The sequence below is a fragment of the Lutra lutra genome, chromosome 3 (genome assembly GCF_902655055.1).
Source record: "Lutra lutra chromosome 3, mLutLut1.2, whole genome shotgun sequence".
Classification (NCBI taxonomy): Eukaryota; Metazoa; Chordata; class Mammalia; order Carnivora; family Mustelidae; genus Lutra; species Lutra lutra.
This window is the reverse complement of record NC_062280.1, coordinates 40,936,630-40,962,147: the sequence shown is the minus strand read 5'-3', so window position 1 is coordinate 40,962,147 and position 25,518 is coordinate 40,936,630. Positions and strand designations below refer to the sequence as shown.

Genomic DNA, 25,518 nt, shown 5'->3' with positions numbered 1-25,518 from the left:
CTGAACAACATGCCAGCCTCCGAACTTTGAGAAATAAACCATCTGTTTAAGTCGCTTTGTTTGCTTGTCTTATGCACAGCCAAACCTAATACTGACCCACTGACAATTTTCAGGACCATTTCTCATGCTAAAAGAGAAATTCAAAGGAAAAAATGATTTTTGGTCAAGGGACACTAGTCCACCACTCTGACACTTGGGGGGACAAGTAAACAATCTTTAGGAAATAAACAATGGCTCTGCTGAAGACCAGCAGGACTGAACTGAGTATTGAAGCTATTCTGAATTTCATCCTCATGCTGTCATCCGTTTGCCAGCAACGAAATGGGTGCAAATGATAGACTTTAGCCTACAGAGCAACAATGAGAGAAAGAGCCCACTTCTCTTCCCTTGCTTCCTGGCATCTATGTGTTGTTCCTCCCAAACTGTGAAGCACAGCAATGCTGTTTTAGTTGCAAAACATTCCCCCTTATTGATCCTTGGAGGGAAACTCTATTCTCGAAGGCTCCCGGTCTGGAACTGGCACTACCAAAAGCTGTATAGGTTCATCATTCCCAGGACATCTAATGACATCCCTAAAAGAAACATCACACATCTGATTGCTTCAAGGTTCCCAGGCTCCCTACTGTCCCAGCAAGCAGCACAGCTTCCTCATTAGGAATTGCCTGCACTCAAGCAGGGCCAAATCCATCTCCAGAGCCAGGCTGTTTCTTTTTGCTCCATGAAACCTATCAACCAGGAGCCCAACTTCCATCTGGAATGTGCTCGTTTGGTTATAACTTAACTGTTTGGAATGTACATGCCTGATGCTCTTGTGAGGAAATTCTACTTCCCAGACTGGAAGCACAAGAGAGAAATAGCTTCATTTCACAGTGGCATTTCTGTCAGTCCTACAGACTTTTTATTCTTATTAATAACGCAGAGGGCATTTTGTATAAAATAAATGTCAAATTCTTTACCTGAGCAATTTGAAAAAAAGTGTTTATGAAAGGACACACTTATTACATATTTATAAAATGATTGCCTAGGAGAGAAATAACTAAGATAAAGCCAGAGGTACGACTATCCTGAAGTTAAAAAATGATCCTTCAATTTAGAGCCAATGAAGAGTTCAAGTTCCTTGATGTATATGGCATAGATTCCTCTTATGCAGATAATTACCCTAAGTGGCAACAACATCTCACACCCCACATGCTCTTCCTACAATGTGACCTTATTTATTTCTTCCATCAAGGATAGAGAGGGTCCCATGTTCCCAGCCTCCTGAGTCTCAGTGGGTGTGTGGGGACTTAAACAGAATAAAAGTACCACAGAAGTGACACTATATAACCTCTGAGTTCAGGTCACAGATGATACAAACTCTGCTTGGTTCTCCTTTGGTGGGGAGCCAAATGTCACCTAAGCAGCCCACCTACTCTGAAAACATCGTGAAGAGGACCCATGACCATGAACCCAACTGAGCTCCTCCTAGCCAACAGCCAGAATCAGCCAGAATCAGCTGCCAGTCACGAGTGATCAATCTTGGCCAGCCAACCTTATCGAACCTTCCCAAGATTGAAGCCCAGCTGACATCTGACCACAATCAGAGGCAGCCCCACAGGAGAACTGTCCAGATGAGCCCTTCCCCAAAATCATGACTCACAAAACTACCAACAAAATGGAAGGGTTAAGTAAGTATGGAGTAATTTGTTAGGCAGCAACAGTAACCAGAACACCAACTATCTAGGGGAAAGTCTCCATAATAAAACTATCTTGTCTGGGTATGTTTTTTAAGCCTCCAAATTAAAGTAAGTAAAAACAAACTATGTACAAAAGAAATACTTCGAAACTCAGAAAAAGGGTGCCTAGGTGGCTTAGTGGGTTAAGCGACTGCCTTTGGCTCAGGTCAGGATCGCAGAATCCAAGGATCGAGCCCTGTGTCAGGCTCCCAGCTCCATAGGGAGTCTACTTCTCCCTCTTGACCTTCTCCCCTCTCATGCTCTCTTTCTCTCAAATAAAATCTTAAAAAAAAAAAAAAAAATATATATATATATATATATATATATATATATATAAACTCAGAAAAAGTTAAGATAATTTGCAAGTTAAGTTTATAGAAAGGGATATAACGTGGTAGTTGGAAGTCACTGGACAGATGGGAGTGTGAAAAAGAGCAGAACTGAGACAGAGGAACATTCCTAGGGAACAGCGGTTTCTTTCCACTAAGTGGGAAATTCCTCAAGTAGAAGGTTCCTGGTTAAGTAAATGGAATGTTCCGTGATAAAAATGACTTTGCTACCCCAAATCCACCTACCCCACCCCAAATGTTTGTCCTTTAATTTTTTATTTATTTTTATTTTCCCGGAACAAGCACACAGTGGAGTCTAGTTTGGAAGGTGTGGGCAGGCTCTGACCGGCACATTCAGAGGGTGTGTCTGTGGTATGAGGGCAGAAGACCATCCACGAATCAGCAGAAAGGGACAGTGAAAGGAATAAAGACATTTGGTCAAACTTACCTGTGTTTATCTTGACCTCTACAGTCCTAAATACAGAGGCAGCCAATGTTCCATAGCCTGGCAGGAAAAGCCATGGCTGCCTCCATGTCTCGGGTGCTCACGTATTGGGAGCGTCTTCAAGGTGCCAAGAGAACGGTTTAGTGCAAGACTTTAGCCTTGACAAAAGCTACAAGAGGTGCTCAGACAGAATACCACCATGTTTTATTTAAGTTCTTTTTTATTTTCCTCCACACTGGCAAAAGTTCCGAGGGAGCTTAAAGTTTTGTAAACATTTTAACTATCCCTCTTTCCCCACCCCCCACTTTTGAATTTACAAAGCAAAGGAGAGCAGGAGTCCCAACTTTTAATGGTTCCCCATCTCCTCATGCTATTTGATCCAAAAACTATATACAAGTTTGTAGCAGTCTCTGTATAGTTATTGTACATGTTTGGGAGGGAGGGAGGCAAGAAGGGATAGGGAGAATGGAGATCCAAAAGAATAAAAATAGAAACCAAATATAATCAGCCAAAACCAAAATGCTCTCAGAGCAACTCCAGCCTTCTTCAGGCAGTGATGACAGAAAGGAAAGGTGCTCTACCATGAGCCACCCGAACCACAACACTTCTCACACTGGGACGGATGGTCCAATGGCTCCAGACCAAAGTGTGATTGGCAATTCCAGGTGATGTTCTGCAGGGGTTGGAGGAGGCAGGAAGAGTACCGGTTTATAAATAGGGCTTGAATACATTTATAACTGAAGTGAAGGGGTATTAGGAGGCCATGATCAGAAGCCAGAACCAGGCTTCTCTCCCCCATTCTCTCCCATCCCCTCCATCCCACTGCATTCTCCTGTGTAGTGGTTTCCATGGATGAAGGTCTTAAAGATGGTTAGGTTTTGTATGTTTTCTTTTCAGAAAAGGCAAGCAACTTGCCATTCTAGAATCTTTAAACAAAACCTTTTGGGGCCACAGCAAGACACACACGCAATGCTCTGAGGAACCAGATGAAATTCCGGGCTTTTATCAGAAGCAAAAGTTTATCCCTATCCAAAATGAAATTATACAAATTCATACATATGGTAAAGATCCTAGCTGCCTCTTAAACGAGACAAATTTTCAGCAGAAAGGCCCAAAACAAACTGGTCCTAGTCCTCTGAAGTAAAAATATTTATGGGAAAAATCAGTTTTTGTAAGAAAGGAAAAATTAAAGAGTAAGTCCTTCTCCCAGGCCATAGGGTTTCCTTTGTCCAATCAGGTTGGAGAATGCCAGGGGAGAAGTCAACTTGCTTGGAAGTCACTATCTAATGGAAGAAAAAAATGAATCCTTTCTCCGAAAGGATGCTCAGAAAGAACAGGCGAGGGGTGTGCAACATCAAACCAATCCAATCTAAACTCCACCCCACTCAGGGCCTCTTTGATGCAATCCCAAAGTTAGCAGTGGCAATGCAGCCGTCAGAATGGGGTGCTCTGACTGTCTTGTTGGATACTCAAGTCACTGTCCATGGCATGGTGTTGCTGGCCAATGTCTGTTACCATTAACTCTCTTCATGATTGCACCAGTTAGACCCCTTACCCTTATAGGGGGTTAAAAAGAACAACAACATAGAAGGGGAAAAAGTGACATAAGAAAGTAAATAGCTATTGGCAGATCCCAACATACTTTCTGGGACACAGTAGATGAAATCACGGCACAGTAAACAGGTGCTGCCCAAAATCAGCCTTGTTGGGGAGGAATCCCAACTGCCACCCCCAAGACACAGGGTCCGGTCCACTTATCTACAGTCTGAGATGCTCACCAACAAAAACAGTTTAAAGAATCTTGGACACAAAGGGCTAGAAGAAAAAGCCTGAGATGATCGGTTCTGTGATTTGTTGCAGAGTGATAAAGAGTAAATGGTGAGTAAGTGTTGTGTCCAAAGGTGGAGAATCCATGGTCAGCAGAGAGGAGAAGGAAGGCCAGTCCACTGGCAGGTGCTCAGTAGTCATCTAAAGTCTCGATTTCACCCATATTGAGTCGCTCCGATGAAGCATTGACTGAAAACCCTGCAGGGAAAAATTGGCAATAAGTAACCACATCCAGACAACCATGGGGTTCCAATTCCGGACACTGGGCTGGAAGAGAAGTCTCTCATGTTTTAGCATGCCACAGATACACTAAAGAAAGGAAGAAGGAAGGAAGGATAAAGGTCAGAGAGCAGTATTCTGCTCTTCTAATGAGAGATCCTTCGTTTTTATTTATTTCTCCTAAGAAATAATTCTGGTATAATTTAAGAAGGAAGGGGAAAAAAAGAATTCCAAACTAGTACATTAGAGATTCCTGAGAAGAATCTGGGCTGTGAGCGCATGTTAAGGCCAAGTGAGGCTGGCTAGTGGGGAAAGTTCATTCGGGAGGTGAATCTTAACAGAGATGGGGACAGGCGAGGGCAGGAATAACACATACCAAATACTCTGTAACTACCTGACCAGATGACTGTGAAATCTAAGTGGAAGTAACACCACTTCAGTCCCCCTCACTACTGGGACTACCTCCCCACCCCACCCCCCCTGGAGTTAAAAACCTTTTCAAAGTTTCAGTCAAAAGCTTTTGCTATTCGAGGGCAGAAGGCTTCAGGGAAGATCCTCACAGCCCTCAGATGTTTTCTCACAGGGAAGACCGCACAAAAAGATTAAAGTACTTTGTTCAACTCAGCCTATTGTTGAGTAGGCTTGCAAAAGCAAAAGATTTCAGTTAGCCATACTGATAAACCAAAATGGAATCTAGTTTAGAGAAAGCAGGTTTAGCACCCCCACTGAAGGCAAGAGCAGTAATCACAAACACTACTAAGGGGTCTGAAAACCTAATCCCATCAGCCCCATGTATGCAATTTTTCTAACTCCACAATCAAAGACTGATAAAAAGTATTAATAGGGCTTCCTTGGAATGAGGAAAAAGAGCTTTCAGTTCACCCACCCTGAACAAAATCTCAAACTGTTTCAACTGCTATTTGAATATCAAAAAAGTAAACAGGCAAAGCTCTCCTATCTAAAAGCAGTTAATATTACTTGTGTTCTGTCCCCTCTTTTTGTTCTTTAATGTTCAAGTTTTCAAACAAAGACACATTTTAAATGTACCAATAATAAAAAAGTCTTACATAATAAAAATAGCTTAATTATATTATATTCTTGACTCAAAATATCAAGATTTGAAAACATAAACATGACTATTTATTAACCAAGGAAGCTGTGGTTCAAGCTGCTTACAAGGCCTCAGACGAGGAGAGGCCAGGGCTCCAAACCCCAGCCTCAGCTCTGCCCATCCACAGCACTGCCACAACCCACAAGACCTTTACCCTTGAAAATAACAAAAGGCTTAGTGTCCCTATTTGTAAATAACAATTTAATTAGGTAAGTATTAAAACTTAAAGACCAAACAGCCTATGAAATGAGCTATTACTCTTCTGAGGCAGGGTTTTGACTTCACATGTATCTCAGGAATAGATGAACTATGATAAAAATGAGCTATATGTGATAAAAGCAGAAATGTAATAAACACACACACAGGGGGCACCTGGGTGGCTCAGTTGGTTAAGAATCTGCCTTCTGCTCAGGTCATGAACCCAGGATCCTGGGACTGAGCCCCAGGCTCCCTGCTCAGAAGAATCTGCTTCTCCCTTGCCCTCTGCTCCTTCCCCGCTGCTCATGCTCTCGCAAATAAATAAAACCTTAAACACACACACACACACATTTAATTTTAATCATGGAAAGACAGGAAAAAACCAGCAGCCTGGGGCCAAAAAAGGGGAAAAAAAGGTACTTGTTCATGACTACAGTATGTTGCTTACTTGGCTAAGTTTTTAAGCAGACACAGTCTCACTGATGGGTCATAAAACCCAGAAAGGTAGACACATCTACTCCACATCTGACAGAAGGGAAAGCTCTGGGATACCACAAAGTCCAAAGCAATACAAAGGAGGATTTAAGCCCACTCTGCCTGGCTCTAAAGACTACATTCTGTTAGGATCAGAACTGACTACAACTCACTTGCATGATTTCTTAAGGTTGAGAGTCTGTAAAGTATGACTGGGGAAAATGCCATTGTGTGTGGACTATTATTATATCCAAGTAACGGATACTGGTTCACAAGGGCACCTCATAGCTCTAAAAACTACAGAAGACACAGCACCATGGAGGTGATGGATCATTAAAACAAGCCTGGGCCTCTCTGATGCTCTGTTCTAGACGCAAAGTTCTCCCTTGATCAGTGACTACCTTCTCAATGGATGCTTTTGGGTCAAATTAGAACTGTCTCATTCTGTGCACGGTGAACTGTGACTGATGGACGGACATTTACTAAGTTTTCTCAATCTGTAAATTAATTTAAAATAGTAGTAAGTGGAAATGAGTAGGTAAGGGGCAGAAGTTAGTAATTATCAGGGGCACCTGGATGGCTCAGTGGGTTAAAGCCTCTGCCTTCGGCTCAGGTCATGATCTCAGGGTCCTGGGATCGAGGCCTGCATCGGGCTTTCTGCTCAGCAGGGAGCCTGCTTCCCCCTCTCTCTCTGCCTGCCTCTCTGCCTACTTATGATCTCTGTCTGTCAAACAAATAAATAAAAAAAAATAAAATCTTTATGGGGCGCCTGGGTGGCTCAGTGGGTTGGGCCGCTGCCTTCGGCTCGGGTCGTGATCTCAGGGTCCTGGGATCAAGTCCCGCATCGGGCTCTCTGCTCGGCAGGAAGCCTGCTTCCCTCTCTCTCTCTCTCTGCCTGCCTCTCCGTCTACTTGTGATCTCTCTCTCTCTGTCAAATAAATAAATACAAAATCTTAAAAAAAAATAAATAAAATCTTTAAAAAGAAAAAAAAAGAAGTTAGTAATTATCAGAGGAATTTTCAGAGAGAGATTTAGCTGAGTAGAAATTTTCATTAAAAAGTCCATGCTTGGGCGCCTGGGTGGCTCAGTGGTTAAAGCCTCTGCCTTCAGCTCAGGTCATGATCTCAGGGTCCTGGGATCGAGTCCCGCATCGGGCTCTCTGCTCAGCAGGGAGCCTGCCTCCTCCTCCTCTCTCTCTCTGCCTGCCTCTCTGCCTACTCGTGATCTGTCTGTCAAATAAAAAAAAAATCTTTAAAAAAAAAAAAAAAAAAAAAAAAAAAAAAAAAAGTCCATGCTTACACAAGAGAGCTCTCTGAACACTGTTGAACTTTTACTCCCCTTTCCCATATATGCATTTTTTCTGCTCCTTCAACATATATAAATTTCTTAAACTCTATTCCTAAAATAAGTTCTCATTTCCCTGAAGAGTGTTTTCTTTTTATTTTTTTTTTTAAAGATTTAATTTATTTATTTGACAGAGAAAGACACAGCGAGAGAGGGAACATAAGCAGGGCAAGTGGGAAAGGGAGAAGCAGGCTTCTGCCTGAGCAGGGAGCCGGATGCGGGGCTCAATCCCAGGATGCTGGGATCATGATCTGAGCCTAAGGCAGACGCCTAAAGACTGAGCCACCCAGATCCCCCCTGAAGAGTGTTCCTTTCTTTCTGGTGTCTGCAACAGGGGTGGAGTCAGATTGAATATTTAATTCAAAGAGCTTCACACCTCACTTTCAGTGACAGCCTACCCTTCCAGAGTCACAGCTGAAGAGCAACAAGGGCTTCTTGGCTAGAACCCACACCCAGAATTTCAGGGACACTTGTAAATCTATATTACCCACTTCTGTCAAAACTAGATAAAATGTTAGACTGTTTCATCTACTCTTAACATAAATTTCAGAGACAGGCAAAATAAACAAATAAATAAATAAATAAAATACAATTCTGAGGCAGAAGAAAACAGAATTTCACCAGATTGTTCTCTGTTCCCAAGCCAGCTTTCAGGCCCCAGTTCCAAAGGGCAATCCTCAAAGTTAGGTTTTTGTTTGTTTTTAAGGATTTATTTATTTGACAGACAGAGAGACAGCGAGAGAGGGAACACAAACTGGGGGAGTGGGAGAGGCAGAAACAGGCTCCCCGCCAAGCAGGGAGCCTGATGCGGGGCTAGATCCCAGGACCCTGAGAACACGACCTGAGCTGAAGGCAGATGCCTAACAACTGAGCCATCCAGGTGCCCCCAAAGTTAAGTTTCTATTACTGACATTTTGTTTTCTCCAGAGTAGGAAGCCCAGGAGGGAAAGCAGGGACCCTCCTGAGGGCAAGGAAGGATGGCAATCCCCCTCTTGCTGTGCTATCTCCTCTTTCACGAGGGTATCTCCACTTGAAGTTTCATAGGCATTTCACACTGACCCACCCAACACACCTAAATTCCGTATCATCACCCCATAAGCCTGTTCCATTTTCCAGGGCTCATCCTTTAAGCAAATGGAAACACCGCCCATCTTGCTGTCCAAATTGGTCCATTCCCCTTGCCCTGGCAATTCAGTCCCCTAAGTTTCTGAACCCCATCTAACTCCTCTCCATCTCTACTGCCCAAATCCCTGTTCTCCAGGCCACCAGGATCTTTTACCTGGTCTATACTTCAACCTCCTAACCACTCTTCCTCCTGCCTGGGCCAACATCCCTACCTGCCATCTTCGCCAATACAATCATTCTACTCCAGACAGCATGGTTTTTAATACTCTACTTTACCTTCATAAACAAAGAATCATTTTAATTTCATCATTGTCTGTGAGGCTGTTAGGCCAATTGAAGAAACACAAACAGCCTGCATCTGCTTTGCCTAGACTGTTTTGTTTATTATTCCAGAAATACCACTGTCTGTCCTTCTCGCCAGTCTTTCAAAGCCCCAATTCTGGTGTCACCATTTCCATGAAGCTGTCTTGTGTGACGACTCTGGTTCTCAATGCTAGACGAGAATACTTGTGGCTAACAGAAGAGTGCAAAAAAAACAGGCCTCCTCTGAAATCCCAGCCCCACTGCTGAACAGCTGTGTTGGAAACTTTGGAAAATGTTCTAAACCCTCAGGGCTTTGGTTTACTCTTTGGTAAACTGAAACATGATCTCATAATGCAGAGTGACTCTGAAAATCATAAGTATATATACATATATATAATGGATATCAGCAAGTATTAGTGGTTTATGATCAGTTTCTATACAAATCAGCATTTAAATTTTTACAACTTTTCCTTTTCTCCATTAGCATTATTTTCCAATTAAACTGAAAGGTCTTCTAGGGAATCTGTATTATATCTGAAGCAACTCTTCAAAGTTTTAAAGCACCACACAATATAAGTCATTACTTTTCTTGCTCCCTACAGCATATGCAGCATCGCTCTTGCACTGATGTGCCCAGTAAATATTACTTATTTAAGTGGTTTTAAAAATTAATTTTGTATAAGAAATATTTCCCTTTATCAAAAACATTACACTAGGAGACTCACATATAATACTGCTATAACCTGCACCCTTCTAACACCCAGCTGAGACTTTAGGCTTTGCTCACCTAATAAACTGGGATCTGCTCGGACCATCTTCTGTTTTTTCTTCTTCTTGCCACTTTGTACAGCCTCAAAATTGGATTGTTGGTTGTTGCTTTGATTGGTCTGAAATACTGAATGGAGTGCACTGTGGTTCATTCCCCACACAGAGTCCTGTGAGATAAGATGTTACAACTGAGGTTACACAGAGGATGCAAGTGTGGCCCACTCTAAGAAAATGATTGATTGGCCCTCACCTTACCAAGTATGAGATAAAAACAGAAGTCCCACCATGGATTCTGGTAATAACGAAACCATGTAGAGTCCCCCGAGCCACCCTTTCCCTTCATTTAGATTCAGATATCACATTTAAGCTCTGGGCCTCCAAAAGGCCCATCCTGGTAGCTCCAGGTTTTCATCCCAGTGGCAACACAGCTGTCAAAACCTCTCTGGTAGGGGCGCCTGGGTGGCTCAGTGGGTTAAGGCCTCTGCCTTTGGTTCAGGTCATGGTCCCAGGATCCTGGGACCGAGCCCCACATCAGGCTCTCTGCTCGGCAAGGAGCCTGCTTCCTCCTCTCTCTCTCTGTCTGCCTCTCTGCCTGATTGTGATCTCTGTCTGTCAAATAAATAAATAAAATCTTTAAAAAAAAACAAAACCCTCTCTGTTATACAGAGAGTCCATACCATCCACTAGGAAATTAGATATACAGCAAATAATCACAGACCTCTGTACTCCAGCAATCCACACCCCTCACCTACCAAAGCATATGGTTCCTCTGTCTCTGAGCTCCACGACAGAAAGGACAGGACGCAGACTAGCTGGCAGCATGTTACCAAACAAAATCACAATCATGTACTTTATTCCTATTGGCAATCCTCGAAGAGATCTGGTCCCCGAATATCCATACACTTTCTACCAACTGGTCCAACTATGAAACAGTCTACCAGCCATTCACACTTACCTGCTGCTCTTATTAGAGCAATTCATTTTAAACTGAGATCCGATTCAATGAGCTGGTTGAAGGCACAGGTAGTGGCAGTGGAGGATGAGGAGGAAGAGTAGAGAAAGCACTGTGGAAGGGTGAGGCTGGCTACATGTGCATGCACAGTGGGCCCCAACTTCCAATTTCAGCACACGGGGCAGTCATTTCATAAACGTAAAGAACTTTCTGTATTACTATACAATGTCTTTCCTTCTGATTCTTTATTTTTCCTAGTGCTGTTTCTATTGACATCTTTCACTTAATCCCTATTAGTCCATCTTCCCAAATGGATTTTAAATGCCATGTACTTCGCTGTATCTTTTATATCCCCAGAAATGACTGATATAACAAAAATTATTTCTAGCAGAATTATAGAACTAAAGAATATAAATCATCTTAGGCTCTTTGTGAGCCTTGCCACTTTAATCCTTCAGAAAACTTGTACAACTGATCCTCATTATTCACAATTCCATATATGCAAATTCACTTACTGGCTGTAATTTACATGTAACCCCCAAATCAAAACTTGTGATGCATTTATGGCTTTCCTGAACACCCAGCTGCTAAAATGTGAGTTGCCTAAGGAACACATTCTCAGCTGAGGTGGAACAGGGGAGTATTTTGCCTTCTTGTCTCAGTTCTCATACAGTAAAGGAGCATCTTTTTCATTCTCTGTAGTGTCCTGATGTTCACTTTTTTTTTTTTTTAATATTTTATCTATTTATTTGACAGAGATCACAAGTAGGCAGAGAGGCAGGCAGAGAGAAAGAGAGGAGGAAGCAGGCTCTCCACTGAGCAGAAAGTCTGATGTGGGACTTGATCCCAGGACCTCAAGATCATGACCTGAGCCGAAGGCAGAGGCTTTAACCCACTGAGCCACTCAGGCACCCCTGATGTTCACATTTTATGCTTGTTGGTGTTGTCACTGTTTAAAATAGCCCCCAAGAGGGGCGCCTGGGTGGCTCGGTCAGTTAAGCATCTATTTTTGGCTCAGGTCATGATCTCAGGGTCCTGGGATCAAGCCCTGAGTTGGGCTCCCTGCTCAGAGTGGAGTCTGCTTCTCCCTCTGCCTCACCTCTGCTCTCTCTCTGTCTCGTGCATAAGCTCTCTCTAATAAATAAACAAAATCTAAAAAATAAAATGGTTCCCAAGTATTAAGTGTTGTCTGGTGTTCCCAAAAGGCTGTAACATGCCTTAGGGAGAAAATGCATGTGCTAGATAAGCTTCACTCAGGGGTCGGCTCTAGGCTCTAGTGCTGCTGGCCATGAGTTCAATGTTAAGGAATCAACAATATATTAAATAAGGCATCTTAAAGAGAAACACACATAAAACAAAGTAATATATTGACCAGCTGACAAAAATGTTGTGATCAGAGGTTCCAGAAATCTAATTGGGTGTTTTCCCTGGAGCAATAGTTCAGTATTCGCTAATTCAGCTGTAGCGATGACTTTACAAAACATAACTACCACAAATAATGAGAACTGATGCTACCGTTCACTGCCCATCAACAACATATGACATGTCTGGCATGCTATGGTATGGTCAATATTGGGTATAGCGCATCCTGAGCACTGGAGATTTAACATTTGTAGGTGTTAACTTTTCAAAAAAATGTATGGGTCTGTGACAAGTTGGAATTAGCAATCTGACTGAGGCACATACACAAACCAAGGAAAATGCAACTAGTACGCCTAACAGAGAATGATTATGTTTGCTATCCGGGAAATTCACAAAGGTCTCTGGACCTGCCATTTGAAAATATCAAATATACCACATTTTAAGAAGCTACGGTCATCTGATGTACAAAAATGGTATCTTTTGTTTTAATTTTCATTTCTTTGGCTGCCCAGTACTGTGAGGTCTTACTACGCACTCGCAGGGGCACGGCGCCAACCACTGCCTCGTACCTGCTGCTGCTGCTGCTGCTGCTGTTGCTGCTGCTGCTGCTGCTGCTGCCGCTGGCTGGCTTTCTGTTTGGCACGGCGCTCGAGGAACTGCTTGGCAAACTCCTTGGCCTCAGAGGTATCTCCTAAATAGGCCCTAATATAATCATGGACCTCATAAGGAGATTCTACTTCTTTCAGGAAAGAAACAAAAGTAGGAACTGCAATGTGAGAGGGGAGAAGACATAAAGAGTAACAATGAAACATCACAAGCAAAGAATCAGTGTCAGTTTTTAATACACTGTGACACCTACTGCCGACTGTACTGATGCAAATGGGGAAGGTATGCAGCTACTGTGTTAAATACTCTTTAATCTACTCTGCGGGGTGGGGTGGAAGTACTGTCATTGTAATGCCCCAAATTACCTCAAGTAGCACAGAGTCAAACAAAGATATATCACGCATATTTAGTTTCACTAAATGTTATGTTGGTAAAAGCCATATGTTACGTTGAGACTAGAACAACTGCTTGTCTAAGACTTATCTGGAAATTCATTCTTTCTTTCCTTAAATTCAGTCAATATTTATTAAGTGCCATGATGTGTGTCAGGCACCATGACAGATACTAACAATACAGCCACACCCTTCAAGAACTTTCACTTCACTGAGCTAATGTTCAGAGAGGAATCAAGTGGAACGTGCAAGCAGTGTGGTGCAGCAGAAAAAGCACAAGTATCGGAATTAGACAGACATGGGTTAAAATACTGACTCTGAAATTTGCTCGCTGTGTGACCTTGATGAGTTATTTAACCATTCTGAGCCTCTGTTTCCTAATTTATAAAATGGGGATAATAGCACCTACATTGTAAAGGCATCTTATGAAGTCACCGCAAAAATTAAAGAACTGGAGTAACATATGCTAACTGCTGGAAAGTGCCTAGCACACAATAGCTGCTTAATGAGTGGTAGCTGGCCATTATTTACTATTATTTATTATATTTCCCCTGGCTCTTTCGGACCGTAAGATATTGTTATAATGCTGCAAAGGAATTCTTCTATTCCTTTACTATTCCATTTTGAAAAGATCCTTGGTTTTAGTTAAGACACTGTAGGTGGATGAATTCAAATTAGCCTATCAGTTATAGGAAATCTGGATCTTCCACACTAAGCTTACTGGTCTCTAGTTCAAACATTTGGGGTCAGGGCAGGGATTCACTTCCATCAAAGGCAGAGAATTCTCTTTGTGATCAAGTAATAACTAGCAAGTTTTTCTTCAAATTGTGCTGAAACCTTTTCACTTCGACTCACTGGTCCTAGTTTCATTGTGCATAAAATAAGTGTACTTGCTCTGGCACATGATTCCCACCCGCCCCCAAAGGCAGGATGGGAACGATCTCATATCACCTCAGCCTTCTCTTGTCCAGGATGACCTCTGTCTCTACCATGAGTTACCTTTCTTTGGACTTGGCCTGGCTGGCAAAGTCCCCCATAAAATGACCTGTATGGAACTATGAACTCCTCTGTCCTGAACATTATTATGATAGCCTGAGACACCAGACACCATTTACTTTTTGGCAACGACTGAGAACCTATTTGAACACAATATTACAGGACTTTTCTCACAAGTAGTACTTATAATACTATTGAAGGGTCAAGTTCTTATAGTAGATATAGGATTCGACCTCCATTAGCTTTCACCTCCTGAGTTTTGGCCCATCATTCCAATTTGTCGACCTCTCTGTGGGTCCTGCTCTGCCATTTCACATGCTGGGTTTCCGTCCCCAATTCTTACCATCCAAGTTATTTGCCGTATTAAGGGCATGAAGCATCTGTTCACACCACTGGGTAAATCCATCTTGGGCTTTATTTACTCCCTGAAAGAGCTTCAGCAACTTTTCTTCTTCTTCTACTTTCTTATTCTGCCGGTTAGACACACCTACAGATTTACTAAAGCAAAACAATAGGGCGATATTATATTCCCAGAAACTGTTACTATATGATTATACTACAACACCATAAACAGATAACGTCTTGGCAACACTGGATGGCTATCCAGTTATCCAATGCTTGGGTCCAAAAATGAATTAAAAAATAAATAAATAAAACCTTCAAATATTTGGATTGGGGATGGGTAACTCAATACCCTCTTATAATCTAGTCTCAGCTAACACATTCTCATTTGTGAAGACAGGGCTTCTTGCCAGAGAAATGATTAAATTCTTCCTATGTGCCCTTTGGTAAGTTTTTAAATTTTGCTAAGCCTCAGTTTACTCATCTGTAAAATGGTACTAATACTTCTTTGGGTTATCACAAGGAATAAAAATACTGTATGCAAAAGCCTAGAGCACAGTGCCTGGCAAAGATGCTCAGTAAGCTGACGGTTGTTTACTGAGTCCTATTCTTAATACTTTAGACCCCCAAACAAGAAGAAACAATCTGACAATACTACCATTTATTAAGTAGTTACTATGTGCCAGGCACTTCACTAACTACTTCGTGTGCATTCATTTAATCTGTACAACTACACCCATGAAGTCATCATTATCTTCATTTTACAGATGAGGGAACTGAGGCTCAAAGAGGTTCCCTCTTGCCCAAGGTCACACAGGTCACACAGCTAATAAGTGGCAGTGCTGGGAACGGAGTTCACATATTTATCATTAAAACCCATGTTCATTCATTAACACCGCATACTGAAGAAAGAAAAGACAAAGGTGAAGTATAACTAATTTATCATAAAAAAATAGGTTTAGGGTCATTAGAGAGGTGTTTATAATACTCACTATAGTCTAGCTAACTTAAAAATATAAATTTATAAAGAAAAATGCTAAGATCTAGAGAGTATCTTGGAGAAATTTTCAAAAACAACAAAAATATACTATTCCTAATATTTATTAAGTGGTTACCACGTGACAGGCAATGGACTAAGTGCCCAGCAGTACAAAGAGCCCCTAGTAATAGCACAGATATGTTTCCATGGGGAAGAAAATAATCACCAAACTACAACCTCCCATGCTTAGACACAGATGAAAATAGCAAAAACTAAATAACTATCTTTTCCTCCCACCCAATATCCCACTCCCCACATGCCCTGTCCCCCAACCCTCCAAGAAGCATAGGTTTGATCATTTGAGCCCTACCTGAGACTGGCGTTGTTTTTATTTTTATTTGTAGAATTCCTAGGTCCCACCTCTTTCACTGCATCATCCCAGAATCCCATGTTGGAGTTTTTAGTGTCAGCATTACTCCAGATACTACTGACTAGGTCAGATGCCCACTGGTTAGGGGGACCAGTATTTATAGAGCCCCAAACAGAATTCCCAATGCTGGTGTGCAGGTTGGAATGCTGTTAAAGAGATAAATGACTCAGTTAACAATACTGAAAAGAGAATTTCTTACACCAATCCATATTGTGAGTGCTTAGGAAGATGGACCCACCGTATTATTCCGGGCTCTGTTTGGTTGCTGGTGCTGCTGCTGCTGCTGCTTCTGCATCTGCCTAGCTTCTTCCTGCTGGATCTCTAGGAGAGACTTCGCGGTGCCTGCAGGTTTGCTGACATTTCCCCAGCCAGAGAGCTTCTGCTGTTGCTGCTGCTGCTGCTGCTGGAGAGCTTTCATCAGTTCCCTCTGCTGGCGCCTTTGCTGTTGCACAACAACAGGAGCTAGCTTAAGATTCTGGTTTTCAAAAGCATTAGTTACTCCTGTCTGGTATAGTAAATGGAATGCAAATACATAAGAGCTACACAAAATTAAAACACTCTGCAGGGTTAGCCACTTTGCTGCAAATAAGGATGTCAACTGCCAGAGGTACTAAAAGGAAACTAAAAAGATCAAACACAGAATTACTTTTTAAAAATTAAGTAGGACTTTTGGTTAGGCATAGAAATGAAATACATATGAATTTCCTAAAGCCCTACCAAAATGACAGGGAAAAAAAATTTACACACACACACACACACACACACACACACACACACACACACACACTGTTAAAAAGGATACACCCATAAGGACAAAAGGAATAGAATAGATCCTAAAAGCTGAAAAGCACACAAATATCGATACCCAACGGATACCAGTAAGTTGAAACCTAAGTAAAGGAAGCTCAGAAAGAGGCAAATTCATCTAGAAAACTCCATAATTAGAAGTATGGGTAATAGAGGATAAACTGCCTGAAAGTCTAAAAGTAGCAGGAAGACCCCAGACTGCCTCTGCAACCCGATGCAGTTGGGCAGCTATCTCTTCCTCTCCCTAACAGGAAACTCAAACATTCCTCTTTAGAGAGACTGAGCCAGATTGGTGATCATTCTGTGGGGAAGCTGACCCCCCCAACACAGAAGAATACACCTACAGATGTGAAAAGATGGGAGGACTCCCCAACGCAATAGCCCTGCCAGAGACCATTACAGCGAAGCCCATCAAGGTGTTGTATATACAGAACTTCTAATCCTATATATGAACAACAGCCCAAGATCAACAAACATTTGACCTGAACTTCTAAGATGAAAGCCAAAGACCAAATTAAAAAAATGAAATTCACTGGAAAAAGAAACAAGAGAAGGGAAAACGGTGACTAGCTTTCAAAAAATATATTAGTAAGTAGGGGCGCCTGGGTGGCTCAGTGGGTTAAGCCTCTGCCTTCGGCGCAGGTCATGATCTCAGGGTCCTGGGATTGAGCCCCGCATTGGGCTCTCTGCTCAGTGGGGAGCCTGTTTCCCTCTTTCTCTGCCTGTCTCTCTGCCTACTTGTGATCTCTGTCAAATAAATAAATAAAATATTTTTTAAAAAATTAATAATTTTAGGGGCGCCTGGGTGGCTCAGTGGGTTAAGCCGCTGCCTTCAGCTCAGGTCATGATCTCAGGGTCCTGGGATCAAGTCCCACATCGGGCTCTCTGCTCAGCGGGGAGCCTGCTTCCCTCTCTCTCTCTCTCTCTCTCTGCCTGCCTCTCTGTCTACTTGTGATCTCTCTCTGTCAAATAAACAAATAAAATCTTTAAAAAAAAATTAATAATTTTAGAGAGGTAAGATGTGAATTCAATGAAAAAGAGGCAATACAAAGAAACACTAACAAACTAAGGACTCAGAGAAATTTCAAATAAGATCACACACATTACAGTTCAATAGAAAAATTAAAACAGAAGATTGAGGAGATGCTTCCAGCAAAAAAGGTAAAAAGAAAAAAAAAAGTAAAATGACAGAGATTAAAAATAGGAGAAAGCATGAAAAAAATAAAAATCAGTCCATGAGGGCATCATGCATAGGGCAATAATTTGAGAAAACAGAACAACTGTGCAGCAAACTAAGACCATCCAGACTTGAACAGGTTAGGCAGTCATGGAAACGGTATTTCCAGGAAAAGAATGAAACACAATTATTTTAGGTTTCCCTACATGAGAAAATATCTACTGAGTAGCATTTTCTACCTTTTGAAGAGTGTAGGAAAAACCTAACAGTTCAAAGAGAATCTAATGAAAATACAAATGAGGTGATCATTCACTTTTTAAAAAAGATTTTATTTATTAGAGAGAGAGAGAGAAAGAGCGCACGTGCTATTTATTTATTAGAGAGAGAGAGAGAAAGAGCGCACGTGCACACGCTCCAGAGCCAGCACCAGCAGGGGGAGCAGCAGGCAGAGGAAGAGGGAGAAGCAGACTCCCCATTGAGCAGGGAAGCCCTGCACAGGGCTCTGTCCCAGGACCCTGGGATCATGACCTGAGCTAAGGGCACACAATTGACTGAGCCACCCAGGCACCCTGAGGTGATCATTCACTTCTGACAAACATGAACCAGACAAGACCCAGGATTCCAACTCATGACCACTAGTATGTTTTTTAAACAGCGGACACCAGAAATATTGGAACAATTTTTAGTCTTGAAGGGAGCAGATACACCCTTCTCTGCATCTACTTGTTGATAATCTTTTAGAAAAGAAATGATTTCAGAGAAAGCGCTCTTTTTAGAGGGTGGGAAATAAGGTGATTAAGGTGAAGAAACAGTGTCACCCACTGGTAAGGTCCAGCACACCACACGGTGAAGATGTACAGACAACTCCCCCTTCTGTTTGTGTAACCATGACCTTCAGTGAACCACACCACCCAGATCCAAAAATGACAACTTGCATTCTCTAACAAACTGCTCTGCCTCAACTCACAGCCACATAACACACTTTCTGCAGGATTCTGCTACCTCATGAAATCTTTTCAAGAGACCTTCCCAGATCACACTACCTAAAGCTAGACAATCAATCACTACCAGCAATTTTTATCCATCTCCCCTCAACCCGAGGGCACACTTTATAAAAGCAGAGAATTTCATCTGTCTTAGACTCAGCCATATCCTCTGACTGTAATTGAGCAGGTGTTAGCAAGTATGTGATGGATAGATGGACAGATGAATTAATATGGTACCTTATTGGCATGCTAAACCAAACCATTTTACTTATTCATTTCTTTTCTGTCAAGAACTGTATTCTTCCTTCCCTTCCTCTCCTCTCTCTGCCTGCCTCTGCCTACTTGTGAGCTCTGTCAAATAAATAAATAAAATCTTAAAAAGGGGGGGGGCACCTGAGTGGCTCAGTGGGTTAAAGCCTCTGCCTTCAGCTCAGGTCATGATCCTGGGGTCCTGGGATCGAGCCCCGCATCAGGCTTTCTGCTCAGCAGGGAGCCTGCTTCCCTTCCTCTCTCTCTCTGCCTGCCTCTGCCTACTTGTGATCTCTGTCTGTCAAATAAATAAATAAAATCTTTAAAAACAAAACAAAACAAAACAAAAAAACTGTATTCTTCCTTTTCACCCCTTTATTCCACTCTTTTATATCCTTCTTATCCTAATGATAAGTTACAGGATATAGACTTACAAAGCAGAGAGACTTTATTTCCGTCATATTTAAGTTTTTTTAGCTGGTCAGAAAACCTAATATCCTTAGGAAAAAAAATGTATTCGGCACTCTAAAATAAAATTTATAAGAAGGATATCTGCATAAAAACCAAAATTCTGAAAAACCCTTAATACTTTTACTTATGAGCTACTTCCTCAAGAGCTACAACAAAATGTTTAAGGTAAATGAACATTCATGTTACCTTATCTTAATGTTATTCCTATTATACGCTAAAGAGTTTAATAATGAACACCCAATTCAGATACACAGCAATTCTGACAATAACCATGATCTTTACTAACCCTCACCCATAATGTACACCAACCGTTCGGGAAGACTGTTTAACGAGACCACTTTTAAAATTTTAAAATTTACCTCTTCTCGAAGCTGCCGTTCTCGTTCCTCTTCTAGTTTTTGGATTTCAGCCAATGACAGCGTTGCCTGGGACTGACACGCGGTTGTATTGGACTGCTGGCCCCACGTGGAAGAAGAGGGAAGCTAACAAAAAAGGAAGGCAAAAGAGCTTGTGAGGAAATGTGCTCAGGAAACAGAGGCAATACTGCACATTTATGTACAGGCAGAACATTCATGTTTCCTTCAACTCCGCTGACAACATTCAAATTTCCTCCTGCAATCCTTTGCATTTTAGAATTCTCCCAGTTTGTTTTTGAAACTTTTTTGTCACTAGAGGCGCATGGGTGGCTCAGTGGGTTAAGCATCTGCCTTTGGCCCAGGTCATGATCCCAGGGTCCTGAGATCAAGCCCCACATAAGGCTCCCTGCTCACAGGGAGCCTGCTTCTCCCTCTCCCTCTGCTCCTCCTACCCACTCGTGCTCTCACTGTCTCTCAAGTAAATAAATAAAATCTTAAAAGAAATAAAGTAAAACTTTTAGGGCACCTAGGTGGCTCAGTTGGTTAAGCATCTGCCTTCAGCTAAGGTCATGATCCCAGAGTCTTGGGACAGAGTCCCACACTGGGCTCTCTGCCCAGCGGGGAGTCTATATTCTCCCTCTGCCCCTCCCCTCACTTGTGTTCAACCTCTCTCTCGAATAAATAAATAAATCTTTTAAAAAAAATAAATGAATAAATAAATGATTTTTTTGGTCACTCTCCCAAACTTAAGATTATTTTGGAATTTAAAATATACACAATATGGGGCGCCTGGATGGCTCAGTGGGTTAAGCCTCTGTCTTCTGCTCAGGTCATGATCTCAGGGTCCTGGGAGCAGAGAGCCCTATGCAGGGCTCTCTGCTCAGCAGGAATCCTGCTTCCCCCTCTCTCTCTGCCTACTTGTGATCTCTCTTTCTCTGTCAAATAAATAAATAGAATATTAAAAAAAAAAAATATATATATATATATACACACAATACACTTTTATTTGATCTACCATTTTGGGATTACAAATTTGTTACATCCAGCACCAACATATACAGCAATATACAGACATAAAGAGAAAGAAGTAAACAGAAGAATCACTAAATTCTTAATCCAAGGAGGCAATAAAGGGCATGATATGCTCCTTTCTAGTGAAAGGTTGAAGGATAAGATTTCTGAAGGCAAAGTCAAGGTGGGGAGCTAATGGAAGATTCCAGGCATAGTTCTTAATCAGTCTTTAATGAAAAAGAGTCACCGTTCACCAGGCTGTAGCTTCTAGTCATGAGGATTAAGCTGTTTTTAATCAATAAATTCTATTTTTTTCTACCCTTTAAAATTATTGACTAAAATAAAGTATAAATATTTGGGTCCTGAATACTTTTAAGTTCTCAAATGCCTGATTATTCTAATGGAATCTCTTGGTCTTTCAGGCCAGAAAAAGATACACTTTATTTCTGAAACATCCTGTGGCCCTTACAAAAATAACAAACCCAAATATAACACAACTTGAAATATGTTTAATAAAAAAAATAAACGAACATGGATCGAACAAAATGCCAAAGAAGCCCAAAGAAAAATGGCTCTACAGCTGAAATCTCTAAACCTAGAGCGGACTAGATAAGTGCACAAACAGTTTAAACTGTCACTGATATTACCAAATGACTACTGATATTATCTTCAGCACTACAGAACATCATCAATCCTTAACACCTGGGGGCTAATACAATAAGCAGTAGGTGCATTTCTTTCAAAATGCACCCCTGCTGTAATGGGGGAGAGGTGAGAAGGGAAGCTGAGAGAGAAAGACTGGGGACTAGGTAGGCAAAGTCGAGCATAAATGAACTCATATTATCCACAGGAAATGACACACTGGAAGGTGCTGTCAAGATCAAATAAGGCAGCAGATCTCAAACCTGGAAGCATCACCTGGGAGGACCTGTAAAAACATATGTGTGTTGGACCCTCACTTAGTGAATCAGAAGATCCAAAGTGAGGCCAGAGAATTTGTATGCTTTTTAATTCTGACACAAACATTCATCCAGGAGCTCCCAATGTTGTCTAAATACCCAGTAGATGTCTCACCCTAGACTACCCCAGGAAACAACCCCCAGTCCTCTTCAGAACTTAGTCAGCAGCAGGAAGAGATGCACCTTTCTCCCCTGAAAATGACTCCTTCCTCTTTCAGGCACCTCAGAGATCCTTCCCACTGCTATGCCAAAATATACTTCAATGTACTCTATGCTCATGACTCACAGGACTGCTCTTTGGAATAATGCAGAACAAATCTGTTTTCCTCACGTGACAGACAAATGTCTGCAGATAGCTATCATTTTCCTTAAGTCTTATTTGTACATAGAAAATAATATCCCATCATTCCGTAAATACTGCCTCAGGACATTTTCCAATTCAACCAACATCCTGTACTGCCCAGAGAACTGCAGTTTATCATATTTTTTAGAACAACTCACTCCCAAGTCAGAAACAAATAGGGAGTTTGGCACATTCTGTATCCCCTGAATGCCTAATATCCTTCAGTGACTTAAGAAAATTTACTATTTTCTTCTGCCGTCATATTGCTACCTTACTTTTCAGCACTATTTTTTATTTTGAAAAACAACTGTTACACTAATATGACAGCAAGAGGTGCTCTGTACGTCCCTCTCCCCAGCGAAACTGGTGAAAACTATTTTTCAAAAAATTACTTCAAGCCTCTGGAAATGAACAGAAGGGAATATAGCAAATGCAGAAATTTTCTTTAAGAAAACCTGCTAAAACTCTGTAAGAACTGAGAGAGTCTGTGGTACTTGTACCAAGATCTACTCTCAACTCCCAATTCAACCAGAACAAAACTTCACTCCAGAAGAGCGTAGCTAAAAACAGAGGCCTCCCTCTCCCTGTCAGCTACCAGTCAGTGTGCTGGCTTCCCGCAAAGAGCACAACACCAGCATTTCCCATGCTGGCTATAGCCACCTGTCGCAAAGGTTAAGTTCCAGGCAAGTACTGCTGAGAAGTGAGGGATCCCTTCTTATGCCTAGCCTCCAACTTGTGGGGTGAAAACTACCCTGAGCACAGTACTACTGGGACTACTAGGGCCCTGGGTGCCACTGCCCTAGCTTAAAAGGTTACCATGCCACCAGGAGAGGCAAGCCAAGAAAATCTGAGGCTACTGCTCCTCCCTCGAGGGCTCAATTTCTAAGCAGGAGTGCCACTGAGAAAAGCACACCACTGTTGCCAGTGCCAGAGCTGTGACTCAGAGGTTTTTGCCTTGGGGTGGAGGTGAGGGAAACATATTGGCCTATGGTTCCTAAAGGAACTGAATTTATTTGTGACAGCATATGGAAAATGAGGAGTCCAAGCCAAAGGGCACTTTTAAAAGCAGTGCAGCCTGGGTGAAAAGCAATTAGGAGATTGGTCGATTAACATCAGAAGAGGGTAAACTGGGGCGCCTGGGTGGCTCAGTGGGTTAAAGCCTCTGCTTTCGGCTCAGGTCATGATCCCAGGGTCCTGGGATCGAGCCCCGCATCGGGTCACCGGGCTGTCTGCTCAGTGGGGAGCCTGCTTCCTCCTCTCTCTCTGCCTGCTTCTCTGCCTACTTGTGATCTCTGTCTGTCAAATAAATAAATAAAATCTTTAAAAAAAAAAAAAAAGAAGAGGGTAAACTGCAGGCCCCAACTTGGTCTCAGAGAACCAAGAAAAGAGCTGAAAGAAGTTCTAGGGTCAGAACCAATCTCAAAAACAGACTTCAGGAATCATCTCTTCAAAGAAGCCTGAATTTGACGGGATCAGTCTGTGAAGCAATCTGTGCTCCAGGGCACTTCTGAGAAGAGTAGAGCAATTCAGGTAGCAACTAGTGGAAGTTAATAGCAACACGTAGAAAAAGATAATCAAAGACAGTCCTGCCAAAAACAGTGATCTGAGAGTGACTGTGGGCAAACCCAGTGATGCGCCTTGCAGCCAAGCAGCAGCAGAGGGCTCCCTGTAAGGGAGGGAGGGAGACACCGGGGCTTCGCTAAACTAATTCAATCAGTCATGAGACAAATAATGATGGGGCATGCATGACCAGTAACTACCATGTGTTATCAAAAAATTCTAGTTTCCAACAAAATATTAGGAGACATGTAAAGTAACAACAAAGAATGGATTATACACCAGGAAAAAAGCTGGTAACCACCTATGAGAGTGACCAGGTATCTGATTTAACAAAACGTCTAAGATTATAAATGTGTTCAGAGAAATAAATAAAACCATGATTACTAAAGGAAGTAGAAGTAAAGGAAGGCATGATGACAATGTCACACCAAATGAAGAATATCAATAGATAGAGATTATTTTTATTTTTTTATTTTTTTAAGATTTTATTTATTTATCTGACAGAGAGAGATCACAAGTAGGCAGAGGCAGGCAGAGAGAGAGGAGGAAGCAGGCTCCCCGCTGAGCAGAGAGCCCGATGCGGGGCTCGATCCCAGGACCCTGAGATCATGACCTGAGCCGAAGGAAGCGGCTTAACCCACTGAGCCACCCAGGCACCCCTAGAGATTATTTTTAGACCAGAAGGAAATCCTGGAGTTTAAAAGCCCAATAACTAAGACGAAAAATCACTAGAGGAGCTCAAATTATATCTGAACTAGCCAAAGAAAGAAATTAGTGAAACTCGTGTTATCAACAGAGATTACACAATCTAAGAAACAGAGAGAAATACCACTGAGTGTGCCAGTATGTGCACAATGCAAATACCAGGAGGAGAGAAAGGAACAGAAAAATATATGAAGAAACCATGGCTGATATTTACTTAAAAACATTAATCTACACATCCAGGAAGCCTAACTATGACATGATAAACACAGAGATTCACAAACATACATTATCATGATAAAAATGCTCAAAGTCAGGGCACCTGGGTGGCTCAGTGGGTTAAAGCCTCTGCCTTTGGCTCAGGTCATGATCCCAGGGTTCTGGGATCAAGCCCTGCATCAGGCTCTTTGCTCAGCCAGGGGCCTGCCCAACCCGCCCCCCACCCCACCTCGCCGCCTCTCTGCCTACTTGTGATCTCTGTCAAATAAAAATAAAAAATCTTAAAAATGCTAAAAGTCAAAAAAGAGAAAATCTTGAAAGCAGGAAGAAGAAAAATAAATTGTCACTTACAAGGGAATCAGGATAAAATTAACAGCTGACTTCTCATCCGGAACAATAGAAGCCAGAGAGCAGTGAGATACGATACCCAAAGTCTTCAAAGAATGAAATTATCAACAAGGAATTCTATATCCACTAAAACTCTTTCAAAAATAAAGGTGAAATAAAGACATTCCCAGATAAATTCAGAGAATCTGTTGCTAGCAGATCTCCCTTACAAGAAATATTAATGGGAAGTTCTTCAGGCTGAAAAATAAGTGACCCCAGAAAGTAATACAAATCCAATAAAAATACAAAGCAAATGCACAAAAACAAACGTGTGGTGTGTGTAGAGTGTATGTGTATATAAATATAAAATTGGTGTGTGTGTCTAAATAAATACATAGGACAGACAGTTGGGTTTGTAACAGAAATCTAAATAT

The 25,518-nt window shown here is 41.9% G+C and overlaps 1 protein-coding gene across 1 annotated transcript in view; it reads right to left on the bottom strand.

The window, feature by feature from the left end:
• Positions 1 to 2,668: 2,668 nt before the first annotated feature.
• GIGYF2 (GRB10 interacting GYF protein 2) overlaps positions 2,669 to 25,518 on the bottom strand; it is a 151,544-nt gene continuing 128,694 nt past the window's right edge. The window contains 8 exon segments of the mRNA XM_047721379.1: positions 2,669 to 4,514; positions 9,878 to 10,028; positions 10,814 to 10,819; positions 12,742 to 12,938; positions 14,510 to 14,664; positions 15,858 to 16,063; positions 16,156 to 16,359; positions 19,967 to 20,089. Of these exon segments, the coding sequence (XP_047577335.1) occupies positions 4,447 to 4,514; positions 9,878 to 10,028; positions 10,814 to 10,819; positions 12,742 to 12,938; positions 14,510 to 14,664; positions 15,858 to 16,063; positions 16,156 to 16,359; positions 19,967 to 20,089 (1,110 nt within the window). The 3' untranslated portion in view covers positions 2,669 to 4,446.